This window comes from Triturus cristatus, chromosome 5_2, assembly GCF_964204655.1.
Source record: "Triturus cristatus chromosome 5_2, aTriCri1.1, whole genome shotgun sequence".
Taxonomy (NCBI): domain Eukaryota; kingdom Metazoa; phylum Chordata; class Amphibia; order Caudata; family Salamandridae; genus Triturus; species Triturus cristatus.
Genome location: NC_140588.1, coordinates 9,799,573 through 9,817,726, shown reverse-complemented (window position 1 = coordinate 9,817,726; position 18,154 = coordinate 9,799,573). Strand labels below are relative to the sequence as shown.

Sequence of the window (18,154 nt, the reverse complement as noted above, 5' to 3'; positions counted from 1 at the left end):
TGACCCGGGAGAGTTGTGACAGTGCAGTTTGGTTGCCCAGAAGTAGAGCTGTCACTAGAAGAAGAGAACAGCTGATTTTGTTTTATCCAGAGACCAGTAGTCCAGTGTGACTGGACTTTTGCTGAAACAAAGAGGACTTCAGGGGGGACATCAACCCCTGTGGTCAAAGTTGCCCCACCAGGACCAAGGAGTAGCCCCAGGACAATTCCCGTCGACTGCACAGCATCATCAGTGTCCTTCAGCATTCTGCATCCCTTGCATCAGGACCACTCTATAGAAGTCAATGGCATATTGCCGTTAACACTGGAACTGGCTGGGGGCTGCTTCTTCTTGGAGGTAACTGTTCTTTTGGACTTTGTTAGTTCCCCTTACCTGCTCGAGTTAATCATCCAAAGTGACTGGAAGTGACCGCAATCAACTTTGACAAAAGTTTTCATGAAAAAGTGTGTGTCAACTTTGTTGAATTTGCCAATGCTTTTTCGCGTTTAAGTAAAAAGTTGTGATATACTGTTTCTTCAAGTAATCGTATCTCCAGAAATCTCAGGTGAATCTTTTTTGTTTTGGTGTCCAAAAATTCATAAAAATATAGTCTACTTTTATATATTGGTGTCGGATTCCTTGAGAGTTGTGTTTCTTTCTTGTCCAGTTGTTTTGGTTCTTCTAAATGCTTTACACTTGTTCCTTTGTTTAAGACTGACTGCTCAAAGACACAGCTACCCAGGGCTGAGCTAAAGTTTGACAAACTAGCCTGACTGGACCAAAGAAAGGGTTGTGAGTGATTACATAGTGAGACCTCACAACCACATCATTATATAATAAACCACATTCCCTTACCTGCACAACCCTAAATTGGAAATGCACCTAATCAGTCTGATACTCCTGTATTTTGGGTTAATCATAACTAACTTCTTTTTTCTGCATTTTGGCCAGAGCTCAGAGCTTTATCCTGGACATAAAATAAAAGGGTGAGCTGATGGGCTGTTTGGGGGGGGGGGGCCCATATTGTGCTAGCAATCCTTAAGCTCACCACCTACTGGTATTTGCACAAGCTGTAGATCTTCCCTTCTTGTCCTTAATCACCCTACGTAGAGAAGAAGTTTAACATCCTTTAGTTTCAGTCAAACTGCACTGGGGGACTTTCTTTCCGTGCCTGCTCTATGAAGGTGGCTCGCGCACTACATCAGTTCATGTGTACTTTCTGCCATTGAGGCCTTCAAACCTGACTCACAGATATTGACAACATTTAAACAAAATGAGTCACTTTTGCTTATGAAAAATATTGACAACAAGTTCAAACACATGTATTAGACTCTGCTTTTTTGGATGGGAATACATTTATACTGTGTGATAGGTTTGCCAAAGAAAACCACCAGATTAAGAACATTGATCAAACATAGGATTTCCATTAGTAAAGTAACTTACATTTGAATCTCTGATAACTTCAGAGGTGGAGTTGAGCATCCCCTGCCAGATCCGAGAAAGATCCCGCAGGTTAAAGATATAATGGAACTTCGCTGGGGTTGGCAACATTTTGACTTTGGTCATCTGCCATAGTCTTCGAGTCAGTGATACTAACTTCGAAACTGAAGCCGTCACTTCACCTGAGAAACCACGTTTGGTACAGTAATGCCCCACTCCAATCACACCTACAAAAGGTAAAATATAAATGTGACTATGTATCGGTTATGCACATACCTTTTTGCTAATTATGTAGACTTTCATGACTATATTCTCATCAACAATACAAAATGGAGAAATAAGCATGGCCCTCTGACTGAAAATCACATGAGAATAAACACAAAGGTGACTATGATGTTCTATATCACACAAAGCAATAGTTGCACATAGTGCAATGCACTTGTAAATGGGTCATCTCTAAGCACACTCCTTGCTCTACGATTTGAATACATTGTGTAAATTGTCAATGGATTCTTTTATATGAAAGCGGAAAATGGCAATAACTGTAATTTTTTGCTGAATGATAGACAAACGGGTGGTACTAGCGGACATGTGATCGGTAAAAAGTGAATGTTTCAGGAGACAAATGACGTATACACTGCAGGAATATTATCAGCATGCCATTTCTACCCTAATGTGTGTCTCTATTTGAACCCAAATATGTTAACAGAAATTACAATCTTTCTAAACTATTTTCATAAATTACAAGATATTTTGACTGTGTAAAATACTGCATACAATTTTAGTAACATAGAGACATTATGATAAAGGTATACTCAAGGCTTCATGTTTTGGAATATTGAACAATATCAGAAGACAAAAACTGCTTTTCTTTATATTGTGACTGGGATAAGCCGCAACTGTGATTTTAAAAGGCAATAACACGGGCAAATTCACTAATATTACTGTTTTCACATTAAAGGTTGATTCAAATATTTAAAACTCATTCATAATGAAATCATTTGAAACATTTAAATTGGCAAGTTTTATCAATATTGAAACAGCGCAACATTTTAAATTATATTTGGTCTCTCGGGAAAACAGTTGTAATTATCATTATTTATTTTTTACCAAAGATCTTGTCAATTGAAGAATTGGAAGGTAAAGTACAGTTGAAAACAGAGAACTGCCGCTTCAGTCTTTGTGGAATATCGTTACGACCTCCTCCAGGGTGAATCATGGCGGCCAAGAACTGGATGTCCACAATGTTGGTGAATTCCCCAGGTTTCTCCAAGCTATAGAATCCATTCTGCTCCATGAGCTGTCGAACAATCTCATTTGTTACCTAAAGCAAATGAAGAATAACTATAAATTGAAGGAGAACTGCTTCAAAAATTGCTTATGTGTTGCTGTGTAGCACTTTAAAATAAGACCACAACTTTCCTATTTTCTTTCTATTAACTTTTATTTAAGATGTTCATACTGAGTTAAGTATCAACCCATGTTTAAAGCAGTTAAGAGAAGCTTAATCGATACAATTACTTAAAGACTTCTAAAATACTTTTTGGAGTATGCAGACTGAGATATTACCACCAAAGATAGTGCTACTGATACTTCAGAAATGCCAGTGTGCATTGACAGGATTTTCATTTAGTATTATACTAGCAACAGACCAGACTAATGTTGCTTGCACGTTTCCCACTTCTGAACGGAATAGGACACTTCTTAACAGATTCATTTTATCCTAAAAAATGTAACAGCTACCAAAAACAAATTCGGATTATGATATGTATTTTGAAGATCACAAACTGAATAACACGGTGTACACAAGCTCAGAGCAAGCTAGAGGATATGATGCGAATAAGGACTGGCTGGGAGGCCGTCTGGAAGGAGGCAGCATTAAGCCTTCAGTCAAAGTGAAAGTCCTAGCACCCCTGATAAACCTCTGTAAAAAAATTGTTGCCCAGAGATTATAATTTTTGATTTGTATTTTTGTATTATTAGAGAAGTAATTTAGCTTGAGTAGACATTGCTAATCAGGGCCAAATTTTTCAGGACAACATTTTAAAACTGGCGGATGTGTTAAAGAGAAGATGTAGTATTTCAGGAACCATGAGACCTGTATATTTCATTTTTGTGTCAAAGAAAATGTGTCATATGCCAAACGAATCTGAAAGAAAAGCTTAACATCAACAGCGGCTGAACAGAAGAGAGTTAGAGATGCTGCAGAAATACGGCAAGGCGAAATTCATGAAAGACAAACTGATGGGTGAAGAGGATCAAACATTTTATCATTGTAACAACAAGTGCTACAAGTCATATACAATGGGAAAAATCCTGGAAAAAAATTGTCAAGAAATAGCAGAAACAAGCGAATCAAAACAAGAATTCAAGTCTTCTGAGAAAGAGACAACAACCAAACTCAATGCCATCCCACTTAGATAACGATGGCTACCCCTCGTCCACCTCCAACTGATCAGAAAGCAGAGGAAGTACAATGTGTTATCTGTGGTTTAGCCAGAACAAAGGCCAAAGGGATTGATGAAAGAACAAAGTACAGAGCATGCACGTCTCAAAGGGCAAACCTGTTTTTATCTGCAGCTAATTTCTTCCAAAATTACGTTTTCAACCAAGCAGCTGATCTAAACATCAAGGTGTATGTATTTGCAGAGGATTTGTATGCCACCCAAACTGCATGCGTACATAGATTTGAAAATAGGAATGTACAATTAGCTCCTAGTAGCAACGTTACACCAGCCTTCAGTTAAGATTGCACTTTTTGAGAAAACAAATGAAGTTTTAAAGCTACTCTTGAGATCAGAGAAATAATGGTCACCATTGATGAAACTGTTCTGATCAATAATAATGAAATTAAGATTTTTCTGGTGAGAATTCTACAATGACAGAATTCATTTTTGTCAGCCTAACAAAAAGAATGAGCCACTTCTGGTGTTCTCAGCTGATTTGACTCCTAAAGTTCTTGCTACCAAAATAAGATCACAGGATGTAGTAAAATCAACAGAAACAATTTTAAGAAACATCCTGAAAGCTTTCGATTTTGGACTTAATGAAAACGTGTGATGCCCCAGAGCTCTGCAAATCATGGGAGTCAACAAGAATGACTGCTGATATCTTAACATTTTTTTACATCATTGATTAATATCAACAAAGCAAAACTGTTACAAACTAAAGTTCTTGAGTTTGGAACAGAAGCCAACAACATTGAAGATGGCTTTAAGGATATAGGCGAAAAGTGTAAGACAATGAAATGAAATAGCGTATTTAATATTGTGCACAGCTACTCAAACTAGTGTCCTCCAATCCAATCCAATGAACCGACAGACTTATGCTGTGCAAATGTACTGTATTTTCCAACTCATATTTTATGAATTACATCACGGCAAAAAGAAAAGTCTGCTGCACATGATGAGCGGCCCGCACAATCTATGGCAAGTGGAAAAGTAGAGAGCAAATCACTTCAATGAATAGGATTGGTGCATCAGCAAGTTATAATGACATAGTTCAGAGCAGGAACTTGTTAGCAGCTCAGGCTGTAAAATCTTGTTAATCCAACAGCACACCACTTCCAAGCCACTTTACAAGGAAAGGATTTACAATTGCTGCTCTTGATAATTTTGATTTTGAAGACAGCTCTTCTTTGGCTGGAACATCCAGCACATATGATACTGCTGTGGTGCATTTGTAAGACTGTACAAATGAAGTAGCTGCTGGAAAACAAGCGGTGTCAGCTGTAGGCATAAACAAATGAAGCTGCAAACTTAGAACCCAACTACCTTGCCAATGTGTGCAAAATAACTACAAGCCATTATCAGGTCCCAGTCCACCAGAAAGTTTCAAAGTGGCTGAGGACATGGATCTCTCTGATGCTGCAGTCCACAAAGCTGATTTATCTGAATTTTTTATATTGCTTATTCGGTGCAGACTGATCCTACGTGGGCTGGAATTCATGCTCAGATCTCCCAGAATACCTTCGCTCTGAAGAAGGTTGGGTTTTTACCAGCAATACCATCTTCAGTCACAAACTACGCAACAGTATACACAGCTCTAAAAAAAATTCCAAAATGTGCATTCTCAGCTTGAAGACCAGCCTATCCTGCCAATTTTCCGTGATGAAGGTGTTTTCTGTATTGTAGCCGACATGTTTATGAGCAATCCAGTTGAATTTGATGATCTTTATCCAATGATGGGTATTTTGACAAAAGGTGCATTGCTGTGTGCAGAAGTTATCTCAATGGATGTGGCATGGACAATGCCCTTATTGCGGCTGAAATCTTTGGAAGATAAACTGTCCAGTCAGTAGTGAGCGGAACTCATTATGTTCATTCGCTAGAAGGTATGCTCATCATATCTGGGGCTGTAGAAACATTGCATTGGAATGTGTTCTGAAACAAGAATGTCAAACTAGGCTTTGCACATCTTATCTCAAAAATGAACAAGGCACAGGGTGCACTTCATTCAAAAGACATAATGCAAATCCAGGCAATGTTCAATATACTCAGCTCAAAATCAGAAAAGCAGGTTTGTAGAGTTTGTCAAAGAATATGAATTAAAATCTGAACTTTGCAAGTTCTGGGGAATTTGGTACATGCTTATTGGGAAGGTGATTGTGAGTTGCACGTGAAGACTGCGGAGTCACTGATTACTATGTCTCACAAATTAGAATGCATAAATGACCTGAGATATGGATCCTGATATTTGAAAGAGTGAAGAAGCTAGCGGTGGAAAAACCATACCTCTACAGAAAATTCATCCAAACACATTTTGTGGTGAAATACAGAGACTGCTGTGGCAACAGATATGAAACTGAAACAGACGATCCAGAGGTCACAGAAAAGCTCCAAGGGAATTGTTGGTCAGACACATAAAAGGGAATATGTTGCTCAATGGCAGCTAGTTTATCATGAAGTCCTTTCTATTTACAGTGTTTTCAGAGAGATGGCAAATTCTAAATTAATAGTCCATCGTGAAACTTTTCTTCATCACAAACTTGTGGGAAAGAGAGGGGAAAGTTTTAATAAACATGTTGACAGCCTTCTTCATTTCATGCAGCTAGGAAACCTCTTAAAAATGACTGGGCCTTTGTGACTAAACAACTTTGTGACCAAACAATATGTGGATAACGATATGAAGACACGTCTACTACATGTCGTGAAACATGGATCGAAACTACACCCAGAACTGAAGAACAGATTTGCATTGAAAGAGAAAAAGCTGTTTGACAAATTCACTAAAGATAAACTTCCACACTTTAATTGCTATAGTAAGAGTTTCCTCCAAACAGCCACTATAAAACAGATTACAAAAAACAACTTTCGCAAGCACATGGAGAGATGGATGTTGCAAAGTAAAGGGGTGAACTTATAGAGGTCATTCTGTTGCATGATCTTCTTCTAACAAACGCATTATTTGATGGAGATGCTACAATCAAATCAGTGAAGCACAAACTAGTACAAGAGCTGGAAAAAAACCTTTCACCTGAAGAATTTCAAGTTGAAAAGGTGTCCTTATTGAAAATTGCCGTTCTTGTGGACTATATGTCACAATTGGGAATGGTCAAGATGTCATCAATGCAAAACTTCGGTGAGGTTGTTCAGACTGTTCTAAAGATATTAAAGTCATTGTGCACCTTGCAAGAACTGGACATTGTCTTTGACAGTTATCTTGAACTAGCAAAGAATGTGAGAGGATCACACAAATGTCTACAAGTGAAACAATTGACCTTGCTTGCATCAAAAATTCGACACCTATACCTGTGCAACCTGATAAATTCTCGACATCAACATCGAACAAGATGAACTTGGAGATGTTAACTCACCAAAACATTGCTGATGCTTAAGTGAACACTGAATTTCCAATTATTGCAAGTGGAATAATTGTCAATGAGGAGTTGGTGCCTGCAGAGATATATTCAATAGGTATGGGCCATATTGCTCAAGAACTTAACAGCAAATTGAAGGAAGCGGACCTTCGTGTTTTTCCACACATTGAGTGGGCTGTTAGAAATGGTTCCAATCGAGTCATTGTACTGTGATATGAAACAGATATTATTGTGCTTCTTAGATTTGTTGCAATGTTCAAAGGTCAAGGATTGTCAGAGTTATGGATACATTATGGAACAGGCAAGAAAAGACATTTAATTCCACTTGATATCCTGTACAAGAAACTTGACCCAGAGACGCCCAGTGTTCTTATAAAAGCAAATATTCTTACAGGTGAAAGTATGAGCAAAATTGGAACAAAGCTTGGAGCTTTAACTGCTGAACCTGTGAAGTTTCTGAAAGGATTTGCTGAGACAGAAGAAAGATATGACTTTGTAGACGGAGAAAAATACCTTGTGCGTGTGTGGAAAACTAGTTCTGACTGTCACACATTTGACGATCTTTTCGTTCAGTGAGTTAAAGAGATCAGTCTTGCTAAGTGACTTTCCACCGATGCCATATTCTGTGCATGGGTACATTAAAAGAGCGCTCTAGTTGATGAGAAGATGTGTAAATATTTTGGATCATGCATATTTAGAGAAAGATTAGTGTGAATTTGGTTGGGAAGATATTGATGGGGTAATAAAACCTATGAAATTTCTAAAGCCTCTACCCACAGAACTTACACGTGCATGTACTTACAAAACCTGTGCTACAGAAAGATGTCCCTATCAATATGCTCTTCTCAAATGTTCAACATTCTGCAAATGTACCACAAGCAACTGCTGAAACAATTAAATTAAGCGAACCATGAAAATGTGTTTATAACAGGAGCGAGAAACATAATTCTTTTTCATACTCATATCATAAACATTGTTTGGTGTATACATAAAAGGATTAAAAGCCATTATTATTTGTTTAATTTCTATATATGTCTCTTCTTCCTCTAATATAGCCGCCATTTTGGAAAATGGCAGAAGGGTTGATCAGAGGAGTTATTTTCTGTTTCTAGAAGTCTACTTGACCTCCAAAATCTATTTTTTGACACCGAAATGAAGTATATTGGTCTCATGGTTCCTGAAAGATCACATCATCACTGCACCACATCCACCATTTTTAAAAATGTCGTCCAGAAAAATTCAGCCCTGATCAGCAATGTCTACCCAAGCTAAATTACTTCTCTAAAGATCCAAAAACACAAATCAAAAATGAAAATCTCTGGACAACCATTTTTTTTTACACTGGTATATCAGGGGGCCGGGATTATGAGTGTTGAGAAGAAATGTATGCTGCAAAGCTATCAGCATTACAGTGCAATGTGTATACATGAATACTGCCTTGAATGGGGTCTTGGACAGACGTTAACAGGCAAGCCATAAGCATTCTAACCGGAATTATGAGAGGAGGGGTCAATTGGAATAAAAGGACGAAATGGGGACAGTATGTCACCAAAAGGCCATTCACATAAGGCACTGAAGATAGATACACATCAGTAAGCTATGGGGTGCTATCTTACAAGTAATAACTTCAGTTGTTGCTTCTTGAGCTTACAGTTGTTCAGGTTAACAGTCTCTTTCATGTTGAGAGATAAGCTGCATCCTGAAATATCAAGTACGTTGAATTGGGTTTTTGGACAGTTTATACAAAGGTGATTGTAGGTCAGGCAGGATATATGCCATACTGCTGAAACTAAGGTTGGTGTGATATTGTTAAAGCAACGGGTGTCTGAGATAAAGTGAGTGGCAGTGCAATGTATAGCCGTCAATGGTGTCAGATGTGTTTTCTGCATCCAATAAGGAGATTACTGTCATAATCCAGTCAGGAAATGACTAGAACTTGATGTCCTGGAACAGGTGAAGAGGAAATTGGACACCGTTTATCATATTTTTAATCTTGTAACCTTGTATAAAACACTGCACTAGCCATACTTTCAGAGAGAATCGATGGTCTGTGAGTGTGTACACCCTTTTCTGAATGGGTACTTTAGATTGTTCAGAGGAGAGGAGCTGGAATTCAGTAATTTAAGGATTCATCTTCAGTGAATGATGTGACAGCTAGCTCTGTGTTTTACCCTGGCAATGTACTAGGTGGATGATAAAATGTTCTGATGTCATCTTCCAATAAATCCGAGCATTTTTGGTGCATTGGTGTGTTGCGTGTGTTTTTGGTCAAGTTCCTATCTCTCATCAACCCTTCTAGTGTTGACAGTATAGCAATCCAAGGTCACATAAGTGTGGTGGCTACTAGAGGAAACATCAAATCCTTTATCTCCAACATCTGTGCACAATCCTGAGGGAAGGGGGTTTAACTTTTTTAACATATTTCCATCAATATCAAATTTTTACTTGATGGTATGTAAAATAATCTTTTGGTTCACTGTATCAAAATGATACCAATAGATCCAGGAAAATGAACATGCATGTCTTCACCTTTATCAAGGATGTGCTATGCATTATCAACTGCATGAAGAAAACGAATTTGTGTGCCACAGCTTCATCTGAAGCCTGATTGGTGACCCCCTAGCACGTTACTCAGAATGATGTAGGAGTTCAAATATGAATCAGTGCAGTTTTCAGCATTGTTTGCGCTAAATGAGAAAATGCTAATCAAGTCACAGGGGTCATCAGTGCGTTTTTTCGCTAAGCACAGGGTAACCTATCTTACCCATCACAGTGTGATGGAATTCCGCTAGCAAAAGTGGGGTAGCTGTTACCTGGAACCAGCATGGGTGTACGGTTCAAAAGGCCCTTCAGTACTGGGAAGGGTATTGGGTTATTGACGTAGCAACATTATTTAACTGCAGCAAATTATTTCCAAGGGTTTCGAGTGATGGAGGGAAAATCCTACCAGCATACTGTGGATATATATTTTGGTAATGAAACCAGCTAAGGCATGACAGAAGCTGGGGTGTCAAATATGATTTTATGGCTTTTCGGAGCAACCAATTCTCCAAATTCATTTGATTTCTCTGTCAAGTATGCTCTTCTTTGTATACGGAAAATAGTTACGGTTTTGAAGGCCGTGCGTGCCCCATCCCTACAAGCACTGTTTTATGACATAATCTGGTGGGACTTGGCAGAAATAGCTTCCCTTCATACATTGTTGCCATTGGGGGTTAGGTCAAAAGGCACTAGTGGCTTGGGAGGAGACACTTAATAAGTGTACTCTGAAGTCAGAAAACCTATTACTGTGAACAACATGGCCTATGAAAGCTAGGCGATTATTTCATGGATATTGATGACCCCCAAAAGAAGATGGGAAGGAGAGAGAATTACCCATGGAATGCAGCGACAGCGTTTTCCACTTCACACAAACCCCCATTAAAGAGATCTGACATTATCCTGCTTATTGCTCAGACTGGTCAGCACAAGACATTTATACAACTCCCAAGTCCACCTGGTTGTGGGGTTGGGATTTGCTAGGGCCACAAGATAGTAGAATATGTGAATGAGGAAAGGATACCACTCCAATACCCAGACTACCTGAAATTACCATCTCCTATTTTCCATTTCTCATGATGTCCCACATGAGAGTATGAATACCACAGCCTTTTTGATCCCAGCTCCCATGCATGTTTCTTTTTTTACAACAAAGATATGCACAAGTCCTCATAGTTCTTTGTTGTTATTTTTGGGTTAGGATACTGTGCAGTCTTATATGAAATATTTGCTATCATTAATATTGAACATATATGATGAGATATTATTGCATGTACCCTGAAAACGTCAACAGAATTTGCTATTACACAAGCATTGGCAAAAGCGAAAAGGTCTCCACTTTAGGACCTATTGGCTTTGCCAATGGTTTTTAGTTAGGCTACACAGCATCCCCAATGCTCTGCAGCATTGCTAAATAATACAAAAAAAACATAGCCTTTGATGAGGCCAGCTGCGTCATTCCGTAGGAGCACGCACCACACTACCACACATCTGCGCTCCTACAAAATGACAGGGATGCTTTTTCTTCATTAAAGTTAGCAGCTACCAATCCATGTTGAATCAGTAACTAAATAGAAAAGAATGTGCAAAATGATCTGTTTTTTTAAGCCCTCTTGGAGGGGGGGGGGCAAGTTGAACAGGATTTGCTGCTGTGGATAAGAACCTAGTGGGAGCTACTGCAAAGTCAAGCTGACTGGCGATGTACCTTCAGTGGCTTGGCTAGCAGGTAGATCCCAGTCTTCTGTCGGTTCTCAAGGAAGTTATTGGTGAAAAGGTTTTAAGTCCTAAGTTTTAGAGTAAGGAAAGAACAGCACCTCTAGCACCACTCCAAGGGGCCCACAACCTAAATGGCACTACTTGGGGGGGGGGGGGGGGGGGGGGGTTAGGTCTCACTCCAGCAGCAGACCGAGGCAGGGTCCAAGGTCTCAGGAGCTGGTTATGTCCCTGTACCTTACAAAGGAGGCCAGCCAACTAGCCCTTGGAGTCACTTCTGGTGGTCTTGCGTTCGAGGAGATGGTCCAGTTCTCCTTCAAGGAGCAAAGCAGTCCTTCATGCCACAGTATCAGCCTTTAGTCCTCTAGTAGTAGCAGGGCAGTCCTCTGGGGGTCAAGACAGCCCTTCTGAAATCTTCCACTGGTCCAGGAGTGTATTGAGGAGGTATTCTGAGGGTTCAATATTTATACCTGGGGCTAGTCTTTGAACTGGGGGATTCCCTATAGTACCCCAACATCTGGTTCTAGAAAGTTCTTCCCTTACCCTACCAAGGCTCCATGAAGTCTGGGGTGACAAACGGCTGGTGTCAGGGTCCTTTGGGTGTGCTGGAGGCAAGCCCTTTGAAGTATACAAGAGGCAGGGAACAGCCCTGCCAGCCATCCTTATAGGATTGCCCATCCTGCCAAGACCTGTTCCCCTTTTGCCTCACTGTCTCTAAGGAATAAACAAAACCCAACAGCTCGGTCATTCATAGTCAAGTGGTCCAGGATAGAGGCAGAAGGTGATATGGTTAGGGAAAGAAAATGCAAACTTTGCAAAAGTGGCATTTTTAGGATTGCGGCTTACAATCTGACATTGCAATTTAAGATGATTTTAAAATACAATTTAATTGAGTCTAAACTGCTCCCAATCAAAGGTTAGCACCTGGAGAGAAAGACCTTACAGTAGTGAAACAAACTTCAGGAGTTTTTCACTATCAGGACATGTAAAACTTAAACCCACATGTCGTACTTTTTAAATACAATGCATTGAGAGTTTATTTTTAACTTAAGGGTAGGGTCAATTCAGAGTTTTTATGCTCGCTTTACTTCTCACCACTCCAAGATTACTTTATTTTAACTATTCAGGACAGTCCTATTCTCATGTCTACACACCACTATATCTCTCGACCGTCCACGCCTGTCTCTCGTTGGCTTCAATGGCTGCGAATCGGGCACGACTTCGTGAACTTACTGAAAGTTAATCACCGTTTACGTTTTGAATGAGACACTATTGAGTCACCTTATCTTATGTATGTGCAGGTTTTCAGTGCACTTAATGCATGCCACGCATATTCTATAACTGGTGTAATATTGTGGCAAACTGTTCTGCTTGTAACCGTAGGTTTACATGCAATAACAACCACATTACTCACACCACTTTACAAGCGCATGCAACACTGAGGAGTCGACCGTTTCTGGGCACTCAATGCATGCTACCCACATTGTGTAACTTTGGTCCCTATCGTGGCTAATTATTATTGACAAGCGCATGCCATACTGATGAGTCGGACTTTGACTGCGTTATGTGTACAACCATGTGAAATTCAACACGAACTTCATGATCGGCACGGTCACAAAGCCTGTTCAGCCAATTTATCTCCGTTTGACAAACGGTGGGCATAAACATGCATAATCAACACCCAGCGTTATGGTTTTACCTTAACACACAGAATTAGTTTTCGTGTTTTATCCACTTTTAAGCTATCTGTTAGACATCCACAAGGGTTGAGCATGGAATTAAGACACATTCACAGAAGCCAGAGGCCCTCGACACCAGTAGCTCGCCGACCGTTGGATTTGCAACAAGTCTTGAAGCAATTCCTTGATATACCATTGTGCAAGGCACTTGGTGATGGACGCATTTGCTTATTTTTAAGACTGCTTGTTTCTCACTTCAATTCATCACATCTTTTTCAGAACTAAATATCCCCTGATGAAGGCTATTCCATATTGTTTAATTGGTGGATTCAACATATGATTGCATTATAAAGCACAACGAAGGATGCAATTTTGTGGGAATGGCTTACAATAAAAAATAATTTGAAAAGCCATTCAAGTCTAATTGATTACATTTTAAGCTAAATCACAGAATTTTGGATAAAAATCTCCCTAAGGAGAATATAACTGTGTAATTGGGGGACGCTTCCCCTGGGGGGAGCGCTATTGGAACATTATTTTGATACACTTTTGGATCAGAAGGTGATATCGCACTGAATGCAAAAAAATTAATCAACACCACCACCACCACCACCACGTGGTAACCATAGTCTCAATTGGAGTGTATAAGCCACCTCAACCACTACCTTACAGTATGTAAAATATTGCAGTGACATCCTGGAAGCAAAACGAAAGGGGCTGAAGGAGAAGTACATGATAGCCTAAACACAATTAAGCTCAGAATGGAGGGGTTAAGGGACACAGGGCCAGGTGTACAAATCTTTTTTGCAGTCATAAATGGCCCGATACCCAGAATCGAGCTATTTGCAACTGCAAAAATCTTTTAAAAGCCTGTAAAAAGCCTTTTTCAATGTACAAGGCACATTGCGATACAGTATCTTGTTACCGAATTAAATTTGCGTTTGCTACCAAATACCGATTCGGTATTTGGATGGGTCGTCCGTGCCAAATACCAAACCAAAATGGTATGTATTAATGTTTTGCAAGCAAATTCCGGTTGCAAAACAGTTATATTTTATCACCAGTTTAAAACTGGTGGTAACCCATCCACAAAGGGAAAGAGGTCCCTTGGGTACCCCTTCCCCCTTTCAGAATGTTAAAAAAAATATTTTTAAATAGCAGGCAGTGGTCCCACGGACTACTGCCTACTCTTAAAAAATGAAACTGCAAAGTTTCAGTTCTTTTTATAAATGCATCCCGTTTTCTTTTTGGGCATGGTTGGCTACTGCCAACAAAATATCCCAAATTATTCCTTTCTGGTGAAGCCTTTAATAAGGATAACACATACGGACGTTAATGATCGGTACCAAAGGATAATGAACGCAAGGAAGCATTCCAGGAGCTCAACAATCTGCTTTGTAGTGCACCTGCTCTCGGAATGCCAGACTACATTAAAGAATGTATGCTCTTTTGTCATGAAAGAGACAGGTGGGCCCAGTCCATACAAAACAAGCCAATGGTTAGACCAAGCACCCCATTGGATACCTCTCAGTTACACTTGAACCAGTGGCAGCAGCATTGCCTGGTTTTCTCAAAGCATCTGCAGCAGTGAGCCTTAGCATTCAGCAAAATTGAGGGGATAGTGATAGGTTACCCGTCAATTTTAATGCTACCCCTCATTCCATAGAGACCCTCATGACTCATACCAGAACTCAATATCTAACAAACAGCCACCTAACCTGCTATGAGAGAATCATTTTGGCAGCAGAAAATGTTTCAATTCAGAGATGTAACACACAAAACTCTGCTTTTCTGTTGCCATCTCCAGAAGGAGAAAATGAGGGTGAATTCGACCATGACTGTGTGGATGTTCCTCTTCCTGAGTCTGACCATACCCTTTTTTTGCTGATGGGTCTGGTCTGTGGGAACAACACAGCATTTTAATAGTCATTATGCTGAATGTACATCGAGTGGAGCTTTAGAAGTGTTGTACTTATTCAATGTAACGTCTGCACAAGTGGCTGAACTAATGGCCCTTACCACAGCCTGCTGTACCTCAGAAGTGAGTCGCCATTCACACTGACATTCAGTATGGGTTTGGAGTTGTAAACAACTCCGACAAGTTGTGGTTGCAATGAGGATTTTTGGCATCAGCTTGCACCCAGATCAGGAATGGGCTGTATGTTCAAATTTTTTAGATGTTTTGCAAATGCAAAAATGAATTGTTGTGGTGAAGTGTGCTGTAGAGAAGAGTGGTAATGATCTTGGCACCAGAGGCAACTGTTATGCAGACAAAATTGCCCGATACTGCGCTTGAGTCCAGCACCTTCCATTTGGATGAAGAATGTAATGCAGAAGGTGAGATTGTATCCATCATGTTACTGAATACTGTGCATACCTTCAACGAGTTGAGAAAACTGCAAAATACTGTAGGAAGATGGCTCTGTATATACTATACCAAAGTAAGGTATAGTGTGCACAGAGTCCGGTGGATCCCCAAAGGTATAGCAGAGGCCAAATTAGATAATCACTAACAGATCTCTTTGTGGTAGTGGGGTTGAGCAGTTAGGCTTATCAGGAGGGTGTGTTAAGTATTTATTGTATTCATTCAATCAAGATGGATGACACACACTCAGAAACAGAATTCAGTCCAATTAGGTAAGTATAAAAAAAGGTATACTTATGTTTTATTTCTATAACCAAGCAGGACTTGGTACAGGTAAGTAGGATATGCTTTCAAATGCAAAACTTTCCAAGGAAATGCAATTGTGATTGAAATGGAATTTGATAAAGGTTTGCATTTGCTTTTAAAACAGGTACACCACATAGAAATTACCTTAGAGTACTTTTAGATTAATTTTAGCTACTTTTACTACTCTGGCTGATATTCCTAGATATCACACAATGGGTCTTACAAAACACAGGTAAGTACGACAGTTTTTAGGTCAAAGAACATTACTTTGGTTTCTCATACAAAAAGGTGGCCTGGGTGGTAAATTCTGCTACGCTTGCGGAATTTGCGGAATTTTGGCAATTCTGCGTTCCGCGGTGAACGCGGACTTGCCGAAATTCCGCGATCTGCGGCGCAGCGTAATTTTTTCCTTGCTCGCGCTTTCAAAATGCATGTTTGTGTGCGTGGGAGCGACTTACCGGGATCCCTGCGTTCGCCGACGAGTTTTCCTATCCGTTCGCGTGCGCCACGAGATCCAGCGTGAGTGTGCGATCGCGAACATGTCATTCAAGCGCGCCATCGGACATCCGCGCCCGCGAACAGGAAACGCGCATCGCAAGCGGGCGGGACAAGTAAAACAAGATGGCCGCGCCAATTGGCGACCGCATGGGCAAGTTCGGGAGATATTTCCCCCGGAGCACGCAAACAGCGTCCCCGAACAGGTAAAGCGCATCGCAAACGGGCGGAAAGAGCAATTCCGCATGCTCGCGGAATTCTGCGTAGCTCGTGGAGATTTTTTACCGTTTCACGGAACTTTGCGTAACAAGACTACGCAAATTCCGCCCACCCCTAACAAAAAGTCAATTCAACACTTAGAACATTTTTGGACAAAAATCATAACATTGGTTCCTATAGAGCAAAAGAGTGTCAACAGCTTACAGGTAAGTAAACGACCTGCAAGTATGGCTTTTGTGGTATAGGAATAAGGTTTCCCAAGGTCTAGTTGGGCACTCAAATTGCACTGGAAAGGCACAATGTTAGCCAATAGGGTTACGGGGCAGTCGGTTGGGGGCTGCTTACGAGCAGGCCATTTGGATCTGGGACTAGAACTCCTGGGGTTAGACTCAGCACTAAAGGGGCCAACAACCAGCACAGAAGCTGCACTACCAGCGGCACGGAGGCGGCCAGATGCAGAGTCCCAAGAAGAAGTCAGAAGCCCTGTAATTTGCAATGGAGGTCTCCGGTTTGGTAAAGATGCTGCAGGCTTGGTCAAGGAGGCTTCCTGAAGGTGACCACTGGCAGGAGAGGTAAGTTGGGTTCTTGGGGGATGCCCTGATACCATCGGTTGAGCCACCCAAGACCGTGGGGCATCAGGTGCAGGGATGCCTTAAGGCATCCGATCTTATCAGCTGGGGTCGTGGTCGGGGGGACCCTACAGGTTGAGGCTGCAGGCGTCGGTCTGGAGCTCGAGATCAGTCAGGGACCACCAGATCCCAGGTCACGATCACTGGGGAGACCACCTTGTGGTGTTGGGCCACTCGGACTCAGGCCATGGGCATCGGGTGGAGAACCGCGGAGATGCCAGGATCCAGGTTCTGTGATTGGAGTCTTTGGTTGAGCATATCCGGTGCTCATAGGAGACAGAGTCTGTTTGATGAAGGCAGGGCAGGTCCTCCAGGTTCTAAATGGCTGCTGGTCATGCCTGGGTTTTGCTGTGAGCAGGTCGGAGTTGGGACAGGTCAGTAGGCCTGGGCCAAAGCAGTTGGTGTCCTCTACTTCCTTGGTCAGCACGGCTCTTCGGTCCTTCTTCTTTCTTTCTTGAAACTAAGGAGGCAAGGTTCAGGGTCGCCCCCAAATACTAAACGTAGTAGCGTTTACAGGGGTGTGCAGGTCGGAACCAATAGGTCCCTTCCTTACGATGAGTACACCCCCTATTATGCCACCCTCTAGTGGGAGGGGCCATGAGCCTCTCTCTAATTGGCTGTGTACCCTCATCTTGAAGATGGAAGTTACTGAGATGTGTGCTTCACTTCGCCTCCCCCACCTGACGGGTGGGGTTGGCAAAGTAGGGCACACCTCTCCTCCTAACTTGGTTTTCCTGCCGATTCTCCTGCCCAAAGTGGGGGTCAGAACTGGTGAGAACCAGTTGCTGGGGGCAGCAAAAAGCTGGGACAGCTTACAGAGGCTGCAGGCCTTTGAAGCTTCCCCTTCATGGACCTAGCCCATCCTGGGGGAGGAGGCATAACACCTCTGCCCAGTATAGTCATTGTTTCTGGACCCAGAGAGCAGAGGCCCGCTACCCAGGGGTCCAGAAAACTGTCTGGTGGTAGCAAATGG

The 18,154-nt window shown here is 41.3% G+C and overlaps 1 protein-coding gene across 1 annotated transcript in view; it reads right to left on the bottom strand.

Moving 5' to 3' along the window:
* DNAH5 (dynein axonemal heavy chain 5) overlaps window positions 1–18,154 on the bottom strand; it is a 5,853,083-nt gene that overhangs the window by 2,204,363 nt on the left and 3,630,566 nt on the right. Inside the window, exons 49-50 of the mRNA XM_085606747.1 lie at window positions 2,530–2,743; window positions 1,423–1,646 (exon numbers count right to left, since the gene is read on the bottom strand). Coding sequence (XP_085462873.1) covers window positions 1,423–1,646; window positions 2,530–2,743 — 438 coding nt within the window. The remainder of the gene's footprint in view (window positions 1–1,422; window positions 1,647–2,529; window positions 2,744–18,154) is intronic.